Source organism: Oncorhynchus nerka, linkage group LG22, assembly GCF_034236695.1.
Source record: "Oncorhynchus nerka isolate Pitt River linkage group LG22, Oner_Uvic_2.0, whole genome shotgun sequence".
In the NCBI taxonomy this organism is placed as follows: domain Eukaryota; kingdom Metazoa; phylum Chordata; class Actinopteri; order Salmoniformes; family Salmonidae; genus Oncorhynchus; species Oncorhynchus nerka.
In genome coordinates this window covers 63430841-63443756 of record NC_088417.1, presented here as the reverse complement: position 1 = coordinate 63443756, position 12916 = coordinate 63430841, and the positions used below count along the sequence as shown (strand labels likewise).

Genomic DNA, 12916 nt, shown 5'->3' with positions numbered 1-12916 from the left:
GTTGTTTCTCACAGTTTCATACTTTCCCCTTTGACTCATCCCCTTGCTGTTGCGTTCTCTGCTCAAACCCTAAGTGTTCCAGCTCACCACATTTCAATCGTAGTGTGTAGAGCATTTAATGCGGAGTGAGGTTAGCCTTGAAGATCTGTTGTTGCTTGACAAGTGTTTGATTAACTATACATTCTGGGAAGGCTCAGTTGAGCAGATTTGTAAACATCAATCTCTAAATAGCTAAATAAATAAGTACTTTTCAACTGTTATGCCAATGTTAAACTCCTGTTTATCAAGAAGTTATAAGTGGGTTGATACACCAGTATTACTGGAATACTATTTTAAACATGGCACGCCATCATCACAGTCTGCTATTGTTTTAGTTAATCAATCAACCTTTTCTTTGTGTGTGCTGAGCTGTACATCCTCAGGGTCCTGATGCCATGTTTGTCTCCAGTTTCAGGAGCTGCAGGTGGACAGAGCGATCCTGCTGACCTCCAACCGGAGCTTGGCCGAGGAGAGCATCGCCAGGCGACCCCGCCTCAACAACGGAAAACTCCAGCTTGCCGAGAAATACAAGGAGCTGGCCAATCTGGCAACCATCTGTTGGGAAAAACAGAGCCGGCTCGGTGAGTGTACATGTGCCCAAGAGAGACAGAGGAGAAAGGAAGGGAAGACTGTCTTTGTTTCTTTTCTGTTACCAGATGTTCAGGGAATAATGCTGTCCACCATGAGTCAGGATTAAGAATATACACAGACATCTGGATAAGAATGTATGTAAATATATGTCTTATTGTCTGTATGTGGTGTGATCATAGACCAGGGAATGAGGTTTTGATGAGCTGTTCTAGCAGACTATTTTTTATATAAGCTGCAAATGGTTTATTAATAACATTCAAACAACCCCAGGGCGTGTGCCTTTGTGTCGGTGGAAACACATCACAGAGCAACAAGGTTCAATAACAACACACCCTAATGTCCACTGTGTTTCATTTATGAGGCAGCTATGAACAGTGTCACAACCTCTTGTGTGGATTGTTATCCCATATGGCTGGTTGGCTGGGTGAAATCTGCTGGCATTTTTGGGATCCAAACCATGGTCCACCCTTCTCCCATCCCGTCCCCCTCATGGGTGTGAGGGTTGGAGCCAGAGGCGGGGGTGTAGCAGAGCTATCGTATCCCCATAGGTGAGCTCAGGCCCCACCTGGCTGTTCCACCCCACTTTCAACACTAGCCAAGAATAACCACTGGAGCAGGTATGAAATAGAAGTCCTGCTCCACATGAGCCTGTTTCACTTCCCAAACAGTGAACAGGGTCGCTCCTCTACTGAAATATTATTGTGTTCCTCCCTGTTAAAATCACATTTTATTAGTCACATGTCCCTAACCAACATTACAGTTTAAAAAAAAGTATATGAGTAAGACAAAGAAATAAAAGTAACAAGTAATTAAAGAGCAGCAGTAAAATAACAATAACGAGACTATACACAGGGGGGTACCAGTACAGAGTCAATGTGCGAGGGCACCGGATAGTTGAGGTAATATGTACATGTAGGTAGAGTTATTAAAGTGACTATGCATGGATAACAACAGAGTAGCAGCTGTGTAAAAGGGGGGGGGGGGGAAACAATGCAAATAGTCTAGGTAGACATTTGATTAGATGTTCAGGAGTCTTATCAAATCAAATCAAATTTATTTATATAGCCCTTCGTACATCAGCTGATATCTCAAAGTGCTGTACAGAAACCCAGCCTAAAACCCCAAACAGCAAACAATGCAGGTGTAAAAGCACGGTGGCTAGGAAAAACTCCCTAGAAAGGCCAAAACCTAGGAAGAAACCTAGAGAGGAACCAGGCTATGTGGGGTGGCCAGTCCTCTTCTGGCTGTGCCGGGTAGAGATTATAACAGAACATGACCAAGATGTTCAAATGTTCATAAATGACCAGCATGGTCGAATAATAATAAGGCAGAACAGTTGAAACTGGAGCAGCAGCACAGTCAGGTGGACTGGGGACAGCAAGGAGTCATCATGTCAGGTAGTCCTGGGGCACGGTCCTAGGGCTCAGGTCCTCCGAGAGAGAGAAAGAAAGAGAGAATTAGAGAGAGCATATGTGGGGTGGCCAGTCCTCTTCTGGCTGTGCCGGGTGGAGATAATAACAGAACGTGGCCAAGATGTTCAAATGTTCATAAATGACCAGCATGGTTGAATAATAATTATGGCTTGGGGGTAGAAGCTGTTTAGAAGCCTTTTGGACCTAGACTTGGTGCTCCGGTACCACTTGCTGTGCGGTAGCAGAAAGAACAGTCTACGACTAGTGTGACTGGAGTTTTTGACCATTTTTAGGGCCTTCCTTTGACACCGCCTGGTGTAGATGTCCTGGATGGCAGGAAGCTTGGCCCCAGTGATGTACTAAGCCGTACGCACTACCCTCTATAGTGCCTTGCGGTCGGAGGACGAGCAGCTATACCAGGCAGTGATGCAACCAGTCAGGATGCTCTCGATGGTTCAGCTGTAGAACCTTTTGAGGATCTGAGGACCCATGCCAAATTTTTTCAGTCTCGTGCCCTCTTCACAACTGTCTTGGTGTGCTTGGACCATGTTAGTTTGTTGGTGATGTGGACACCAAGGAACTTGAAGCTCTCAACCTGCTCCACTACAGCCCCGTCGATGAGAATGTTTTCTTCTTGGCTGTGTAAGAAACTGACTGTTTTCTCACAGTCAGAAAAACGTACACATCTCAGAGTCATCTTTCTCGCTGAACCAAAGAATATGTTATTCAAACAGACAATAAAAATATAAACTAATGTTTCATTGATATGGTACTGTTCATGCATCTTGTTTAGCTACCCACAAGGCCAAAGGGAACGGCAGAAACCTCAGCACCCAAAGAAGAACAATCACTCTAACCTCATCAGGCTGAGTAATTGCATGGTTTAGTCCGCAGTGGCCCTCATTGTCTTACCTCGTTTTAGGTAAGAGACAAAGGGGCACTTATTGAAGCAGTCCTGCCGAGACTTGAGAGAGAAAGCTTCAGTCTCGCTTTCTTTTCTTAAGGGGTAATCTCAGATTGAACTCGTCTTGGAATCTTCAACACCCCGGTTTCGGCACACTGAGAATGAATGATTTAGATTATGAAAATTTAGGGAGAGCACAAAAAAACTAACAAGGTCTAGATTAGCTTTAAGTCTCCCAGGTGCATCAATTTATGCAGTCGATATGAGGACAAGCATAGGAATGAGATTGCAACACTTCCCCATCCTACTTCCATTCAATCCTGACCCACATTCTCCTACAGCCTCAGCCAGTGTTCTAGCATTCAAAGCAGACAAGGAGATATGAGTTAAATGTTGACTTTCAACCCCCCCTCTCCCCTCCCCACCATTGTACAAGTGGCAGTGGTGGAACAAGTACCACATTTTCATACTTGAGTAAAAGTAAAGTAAATCTTAAAAGAAAAGTAAAGTCAAAGTCAAATACTACTTGAGTAAAAGTCTAAATGTATTTTGTTTTAAATGTACTTAAGTATCAAAAGAAAATGTATAAATCATAAAATATTTCATATATTAAGCAAACCAGACAATCAGATTTTCTAGTTTTTAAAAAATGTACAGATAGCCAGTGGCACAGTTCAACACAAAAATTCCCAAACAAAGTATTTGTGTTTCGTGAGTCTGCCAGATCAGAGGCAGTAGGGATGACCAGGGATGTGCTCTTGATAAGTGTGTGAATTAGACATTTCCTGTCTTGCTAAGCATTCAAAATGTAACGAGTACTTTTGGGTGTCAGGGAAAATGTAAGGAGTAAAAAGTACATTATTTTCTTTAGGAATGTAGTGGAGTAAATGTAAAAGTTGTCAAAAATATAAATAGTAAAGTAAAGTGCAGATACCCCAAAACCTACTTAAGTACTTTACACCGCTGCCAAGTGATGCAGCAAATCTATTTGTCAGGCCTTTTGCCTGCTGCTATCAGGGATTTCAAAGACAAGGGAAAGTTTCACATGACTGTAGAGAACTGTTTCCAAAAGCCTCTGAAGGCAGGTGGCCCACTCCACAGGCTCTGTTTTCTCTGCTGTAACTGTGTGCAAGCTCACCAGCTAATGGTCATGGTAAATATTGGGCGCATCAATGCCAGCAGGAAACTGAACCGTTGTCAGGGGATTTTTGGAGGTGGAAAGGTGCCTTGTCTTTTCTTAGCAGATTCATGCTGTTGACAGGACAATAGTAGAGCTGCACCAGTAGGGTATGTGAGAACTCTTAGCTTTAGCAGAGCAGCAGCCGCTCAGTAGAGGACATTTTAAACCCCTCTTCCTGAATCCTGAGCCTCATGGGTGAAACTCAGAAAAATGTTACTCTTCATGAGTCAGGCTGAAGCAGGTGCTGTTCAGCTCAACGTGTTTAAATCAGTTAACTATTTTGATGTTTAGACAAACTTATCCATATTATGTACAGATAGGAAATCTCAAAACCAGCAGATTTAAACTGATCCTTGTGTACAACCAGTGTAACGATCGTTGTTGGAATGAGGTGAGGACCAAAGCGCAGCGTGGTAAGTTTTCATCATATATTTACTAAACCGAGAACACTAAACAAAATAATAAAGGAGAAACAAAACAAAACAGTTCTGAAAGGTGACATACACATAACAGAAAATAATCACCCACAACTCAAAGGTGAAAACCAGGCTACCTAAGTATGGTTCTCAATCAGGGATGATTGACAGCTGCCTCTGATTGAGAACCATACCAGGCCAAGCACAGAAATCCCAAATTTTAGAAAAAAGAACATAGACTGCCCACCCCAACTCACGCCCTGACCATACTAAAACAGAGACAAAACAAAGGAACTAAGGTCAGAACGTGACAACCAGCATGTTTTGTAGCCCGGCGTTTCTCCCCTTTTCTCCCTTTCTACAGCCTTAGCAGCTGTCCAATGATGGAAGGAGGGTGGAATGTTCACCTTCCTGCCACCACACACACACACACACACACTGTACCAACACTCCAGCTGCACCAGCAAAGCAGGATGGGTGGGAGTCCTTCCTTCCTCCACAAAACATCTGATTCTCATTTGGCCTGATGACGGGGAAAATACGGGGAAAAATTGTGGGAAAAAAGGAAGAATTCCTGAGGCAAGCAATCGCAGATGAGTTAGAGTCTAGCTGTTAGACTGTGTTTTGGCTCAAGGTAAAGACCTATTGAGTAATGCGGCTTGCTTAGAGATGGAAGACATTGAAGGGATAATCCAACCCCAGAAAAAATAATCATGAAACTCCTGTCAATTTGATGAAAGCCTATGTTCTATCCGTGGGTAAAATAATTGTTTCCTCCATGATTTAAATTCAACGTGGTCCGACTTGAAATCAGGAAATTGTGTAGGAGCACATAGCTACATGGTTCTCGTAATAGTAGATAGGGGATAACACACTATAACATTCTATAACGCTTTTAAAACAATTGCCTGCACTCTAGATCACCAACTTAGCCAATAGATGGTATGTGCATACCCATCTAAGACTCACATCCATCCATTTATATCATCATGACAAAGTATACAGTGCCTTGCAAATGTATTCATCCCCTTTCATTTTTCCTATTTTGTTGCATTACAACCTGTAATTTAATTGTATTTTTATTTGGATTTCATGTAATGGACATACACAAAATAGTCAAAATTGGTGAAGTGAAATGAAAAAAACAACTTATTTAAAATAATTCAACAAAAAAAAAACGGAAAATTGTTGCGTGCACGTGTATTCACCCCCTTTGCTATGAAGCCCCTAAGTAAGATCTGGTGCAACCAATTACCTACCGGATTCACATAATTAGTTAACTAAAGTCCACCTGTGTGCAATCTAAGTGTCACATGATTTGCCACATGATCTCAGTGTATATACACACCTGTTCTGAAAGGCCCCACAGTCTGCAACACCACTAAGCAAGCGGCACCATGAAGACCAAGGTGCTCTCCAAACAGGTTAGGGACAAAGTTGGGCAGAAGTACAGATCAGAGTGGGGTTATAAAAAATGTCAGAAACTTCGAACATCCCATGGAGCGCCATCAAATCCATTGTTAAAAAATTGAAAGAAAATAGCACCACAACAAACCTGCCAAGAGAGGGCCGCCCACCAAAACTCACTGACCAGGCAAGGAGGGCCTTAATCAGAGAGGCAACAAAGAGACCAAAGATAACCCTGAAGGAGCTGCAAAGCTCCACAGCGGAGATTTGAGTATCATAGGACCACTTTAAGCCGTACAGTCCACAGAGCTGGGCTTTACAGAAGAGTGGCCAGAAAAAAGCGATTGCTTAAAGAAGAAAAATAGCAAACACGTTTGGTGTTCGCCAAAAGGCATGTGGGAGACTAACCACACATATGGAAGAAGGTACTGGTCAGATGAGACTAAAATGTAGCTATTTAACCATCAAGGCAAACGCTATGTCTGGCGCAAACCCAACACCTCATCACCCCGAGAACAACATCCCCACAGTGAAGCATGGTGGTGGCAGCATCATGCTGTGAGGATGTTTTTCATCGGCAGGGACTTGGAAACTGGTCAGAATTAAAGGAAGGATGGATGGTGCTACATACAGGTAAATTCTTGAGGGAAACCAGTTTGTCTTCATGAGATTTGAGACTGGTACGGAGGTTCACCTTCCAGCAGGACTTGAGTGGTTTAAGGGGAAACATTTTAATGTCTCGGAATGGCCTAGTCAAAGCCCAGACCTCAATCCAATTGAGAATCTGTGTTATGACCTACAAATTGCTGTACACCAGCGGAACCCATCCAACTTGAAGGAGCTGGAACAATTTTGCCTTGAAGAATGGGCCAAAATCCCAGTGGCTAGATGTGCCAAGCTTATAGAGACATACCCCACGCTCAAGTCTTCTGTTTTTTTGTCTTATTTCTTGTTTGTTTTACAATATAAAATATTTTGCATCTTCAAATTGGTAGGCATGTAGTGTATATCAAATGTTTCGAACCCCCCCAAAATCTCATTTAATTCCAGGCTGTAAGGCAACAAAATAGGAATAATGCCAAGGGGGGTGAATACTTCCGCATGCCACTGTATAGAGTACTTCGCTTAGATGTGCTCAATCTAAACAGTTATACCAAATTATTCAGCTCAGTTTCTCCTTCTCTCAATGCTACTTGAAGATGAAAACACACGATTTCCTTGTGTGTCTGTTAGGTGGTGGACTGAAGCCAAAAAACGTGAAGTTGATTGATCCCCGTCGAGGGAGGAGCTGACTTATTTTTTATATGGCAGTAAAACACTCTTATGATGAATATGGCATTTTATTGGCACCTTCAATTCATGCAAATTTGCTCATAATAAGTATATTTCAAAATGGTCTGCTTAGGCAAATTTGCCAAACTGCTTAACTTGGAACCAATCAGAACTCCCGTACATACCACTTGTGATGTAAGCACAGCTTGTGAAAATGTGAGCTGCTGTCTGATGAAGAGGACAGATATAGTTAGCTCCCAAAGACTTAAATAAGATAAATATCTGTTTTCGAGTACACTTGAAATATGCAGCATGCAATACGATTTGTCCTGATTGTAATGAAGAGATAACTCCGTTGACCATTTAGCCAATTTATTGAAAGCTAGCCAATGTTACAGTTTGACTAGCCTAGCCAGATACTGTAAATTTGTCTTTCATTAGCTATCTCTGTCAGTGAATAACATTTACGAATCATGTTTTGGCATGATTATATGTCTCATTTTAAGTAACTAGTTGCAGGTTTAAAGAAACATTCAATCATATACTTTGCATAGAAACCAGGGGTGAAAGTAGATTTTATTTCTTACCGGTATGGGGACCTCATGTGTGCACACTCTTTATTTTGTTATGGGCTTAATCATTGAAAGATATAGAATTCCTATTAAATTAATAGGATCTCTATGGACCTAATAGTAAAGTAAAGATTTGATGTTTCCTGATGTTTTCATATGATAATCAAACAATTATGCTACTTCAAAAGGCTCATGTAGGGTACATGTGCACATTGTTCAGGGACGGCGGAAAAAATGCAGGAAAATTTGTTTTTAAGACTCATTTAGCTATTTTTATGCTTATATTTTCTTACATTTGGTAAGCTATTTGTTAGTCGACTTGTCTATATATAAGGGCACAAGGCGAGACCCAGATGCAGATGGTTTGAGTCTTGATATTTATTAAACAATCCGAAAGGGGTAGGCAAGAGAATGGTTGTGGATAGGCAAAAGGTCAAAACCAGTCCAGGAGGTACAGAGTGGCAGCAGGAATGGTCAGGCAGGCGGGTACGGAGTCCAGAAAACAGGCAAGGGACAAAAACTGTGAGGACTAGCAAAAGAGAATAGAAGCAGGAGTATGGGAAAAACGCTGGTTGACTTGAAAGGCATACAAGACGAACTGGCACAGAGAGACAGGACACACAGGGATATAAACACCAGGGAAATAAGCGACACCTGGAAGGGGGTGGAGACAATCACAAGACAGGTGAAACAGATCAGGGTGTGACACTATAATTAGATACATGCAGCTTCTCTTCTGTCATTACTTGATGCTTGTCTAGAATAATACATAAAGCCTTGCTTACCAGAATGTCATATATCGATAGAAAGATCAATGTATCGTCAACAATCGAATTGAAATCGGTGAAGTTTTCTCTTTCATTTCTGCTTCTCTCAGACACAGGAGAGCTGAGTAGATCATGTGAGACAAAAGTGAGAGACAGTAATTAAACAAATAAATCACAGCTAGGGTTGGGCGGTATCCAGACTAAGCACAAACCAGATATGATGGCAGATCGCTGCAGAATGCTGTGGTAGCCATGCTGGTTAAGTGTGCCTTGAATTCTAAATAAATCACAGACAGTGCCACCAGCAAAGCACCCCACACCATCACACTTCCTCCTCCATGCTTCACAGTGGGAACCACACATAATCCGTTCACCTACTCTGCGTCTCACAAAAACAAATTTGGACTCATCAGACCAAAGGACAGATTTCCACTGGTCTAATATCCATTGCTCATGTTTCTTGGCCCAAGCAAGTCTCTTCTTATTATTGGTGTCCTTTTGTAGTGGTTTCTGTGAAGCAATTCGACCATGAAGGCCTGATTCACAGTCTCCTCTGAACAGTTGATGTTGAGATGTGTCTGTTACTTGAGCTGTTCTTGCCATAATATGGACTTGGTCTTTTACCAAATAGGGCTATCTTCTGTATACCCCCCAACCTTGTCACAACACGACTGATTAGCTCAAATGCATTAAGAAAGAAAGAAATTCCACAAATTAACTTTTAACAAGGCACACCTGTTAATTGAAACTCATTCCAGGTAACTACCTCATGAAGCTGGTTGAGAGAATGCCAAGAGTGTGCAAAGCTGTCATCAAGGCAAAGGGTGGCTACTTTGAAGAATCTCAAATATATTTTGATTTGTTTAACACTTTTTTGGTTACTACATGATTCCATATGTGTTATTTCATAGTTTTCATGTCTTCACTATTATTCTACAATGTAGGAAATAGTACAAATAAATAAAACCCCTTGAATGAGGAGGTGTGTCCAAACTTTTGACTGGTACTGTATACTGGAAGGAGCTACCGAATGTAATTTTTGGTGAGTTTGGACATTTACAAGTGAATGTGAACAAGAGACATTGTGCAAATTAACAACGTTTTGCCACGTGTTTGTCTGATGGAAGAACGGTACTGGCTCTGGTTCAGCATGTGTACACGCTGTGTCTGTGTGGAGTCTGGAGTCGCTAGGGCAACAGGCCTGCCTGTTGGGGGGGGGGGGGGGGGGCAGATGGGCCGAGAATGGAAAGGAGAAAAAAAATCAAGAAAATCAAGATAGCATTGGCAGCTGTACAGATTTCTCAAACATGGCAGAAAGCTAACACTATATCATGTTATAACACCCCATCTGCTTATTAATTCAGCCACTTACTTAGATAACTAGCAAGTTAAACTTAGGAGTCACGTTAACGGCGAATTCAGCATTTTTCAACCAGAGAAAAAAGATAAAACGCACAATAAATATCTTTCTTGAATGCAGATCTAAAATGCTTTTTATTAAGCAAAACATTAGGAATTGTAGCTGGCTACATTCTTTCTATGATAAACTTTGCAAATATTATGGCCATGCATTGTTTTTGCAAAAAAGACCTTGCTTTTTTTGTAAGCTTGTTTACTTGTGTGGCTTACAGCTAAATAGCTTTGCACTTTTTTCTGCCGAATTTGTTGCACTAATATATATATACTGTAAAGGAAAAATATAATTGCACTCCCTGATCACTCTTTTGAAACGTGCCATATAAAGTGTTGACGTGCCATATAAAATGCGACCTGTCAATACACAGCTGGACTCACCTGCTCCCGCTGTCAGGACCCGGTTACGAACCCGGGTCTCCGGAGTGAGAAACAATCACTTAACCAACTGAGCCACGAATAGTCGGCAGAACCCAGAAGATGAGGCAGACACAGCAGTACTTGAGACGGTGTATTTAATGTAGTAAAAAGTGAAGTCCTTCAGGAACACATGTAACTCCACAACCTCAAAAGGAATTCCACAAGAACAAAGGTAATCCTCCAAGACAAAAAAGGTAAATCCACAAGGTGGTAGGTATAGCACAAAAAGCCTCAAAAGATACTCAAAAAATAAATAAACAAGAACAAAAAACAGAATTCCACAAGAGCATCCACCGGGATCAACAAGAGTTAACAGAATACTAGGGCTGGGTGCTAACATACAAACACAGAGCAAAGGACTGAGGAAAACAAAGGGTTTAAATACAATCAGGGGAAACGAGGCACAGGTGCAAATAATAATGGGGATCAAGGGAAAACAAAAGGTCAAAAGGCACAATGGGGGCATCTAGTGACCAAAAACCGGAACAACCCTGGCCAAATCCTGACACCCGCTTTCTCAACTTTATGCTATTTACAAACAAACACGTGACTGGCTCAACAGTTCAGGGGGAACTATGGTAAGTTTCACAATGTTAAATAATGTGACAGGTTAAATGAAGAACGCGATCTGCTTTATCTCCTATCTACTTCAAATCTAGCTACAAATATAAAAATGTATTTAAAAACTTCAAAGGAATAGTTACCGGTATTGGCGGTATTGAAAAACCATCTTGTGGCTATTTCCAAATTCCCAATATATGGTATACATGGTATATCGCCGAAGCCTGATCACAGCAAAGGAATGTAGTTTGTGAGCTTGAAAATGAACATCCTGACAATCTGAGTCAGGGTGCTCTGCAATCATCCTATTATTGACAGGGGGTAATGTGGAATTTCTTATTTGTCAGAATGAAATGAGTGGGTCCTGCCTTGATGACAGTATTAGATTTACACTACTTGTTCTATAGAAGATCTGTCTCGAGATGTCACCAGCTGTCTACTACCTTAGATACAGATAATGTGATTGGCAGACGAGATCAACAGAGATAGTACCATGGATAGTACACGCGTTATCTGGTTTACGGTTTAGTACTCAGCGGCGTTTTCCTGTCCAGCTAGCGAACATGAAAGTAAGTTTTCAGAGAATTGGCATTGCCAACAAACAGAAATGTGTTCAAAATTAAAAAGAATACACAATATGTAAAAATCTGCTCCTCCCTCGACAAAGATCAATCACCTCGACAAAGATCGATCATCTCGACAGAGATCGATCAAAGAAAAAATATGAAGGGACCCCCTCAGGTGGGTAGAAGAATCAGGTGATTACAAATGCAAATGTGAAAAGAAGGACCTAGACAAATGAAATCCACTTTGAGTGACCTTGACGTGCAAGGCCTTTAATGGCCGCTCACGCACCCACGTCTTTAGACTGATCGGAAGCCAGCTACTTTAGTGTGAAGGTGTGAGATCGCACAGTGACTGGTGGAAGAGTCAAAAATGTCTCAGTTTAATTTTGGTATGAGTGTTGGTAGGGGTAGTTATCTAAATTGGATTAAGGCTATTGAACTCCCCTTACACTACTCTTTACCACATGGGAGGAGAATGGGGCCCTTTGCAGGCTTTAGTACTCGATCCCCCTGACAATCAAACCACAACTGCCAGCTAGACAAAGACAGCCCTCACTTATATGTAACAAATGCAAAACAGTTTTTCTTAGCATTGCGCATTCCAATGGGAATTGTGTACCCATAGTTTTGTGCAATTTAGAAAAGATCACAAATCAGACTCATATTCAGGGGTTTTATATTTGTATATTTATATTTGTTTTCTATTTTAATTTAAGGGGTGATATTGAGGTCACATTGGAATAGGTTTTTCCTTTCTATAAATAGTTTAGGCCATGTTATCCGTGGAGGCTCCTCAGAGGAGGAAGGGGAGGACTATCTTCAGTGAATTTCATAAAAATAAATAATAGTTAAACATTTAAAAAATTATCATTTTTAGATAAAACTACACTAAATATATTCACATGTCAGCAAATAATTGATGAAAACATACTGTTTTGCAATGAAGGTCTACACTAGACTCAGCAGCACTCTGTAGGGTAGCACAGTGTTGTAGCCAGAGGACAGCTAGCTTCTGTCCTCCTCTGGGTACATTGACTTCAGTACAACACCTAGGAGGCACATGGTTCCATAGAATTACAAAGTAATTATGTAATTATGTCAACTTCTGGAGGATGTCCTCCAACCTATCAGAGCTCTTGCAGCATGAACTGACATGTTGTCCACCCAATCAAAGGAACAGAAAATGTTTCTAGTACTGAATGCATAAGCTACAATTAGCACTGCAGTGCATCACATGTGGTGAGTAGTTGACTCAAAGAGAGAGAAAGACAATAGTTGAACAATTTTGAACAAATTAATTTATTCCAAAATGAAGGAAAAGCGAGAGAGAGAGAGAAAGCTATTTTTGGTTTTATTTTTAAAAACTTTCACTTAGCTAGGTTTTAAACTTTAATTC

At 41.2% G+C, this 12916-nt stretch overlaps 1 protein-coding gene across 1 annotated transcript in view; it reads left to right on the top strand.

The window, feature by feature from the left end:
• The window catches only part of LOC115105466 (vacuolar protein sorting-associated protein 37D-like), a 46291-nt gene that overhangs the window by 11621 nt on the left and 21754 nt on the right, over positions 1 to 12916 (top strand). The window contains exon 2 of the mRNA XM_029627556.2: positions 449 to 620. Coding sequence (XP_029483416.1) covers positions 449 to 620 — 172 coding nt within the window. The remainder of the gene's footprint in view (positions 1 to 448; positions 621 to 12916) is intronic.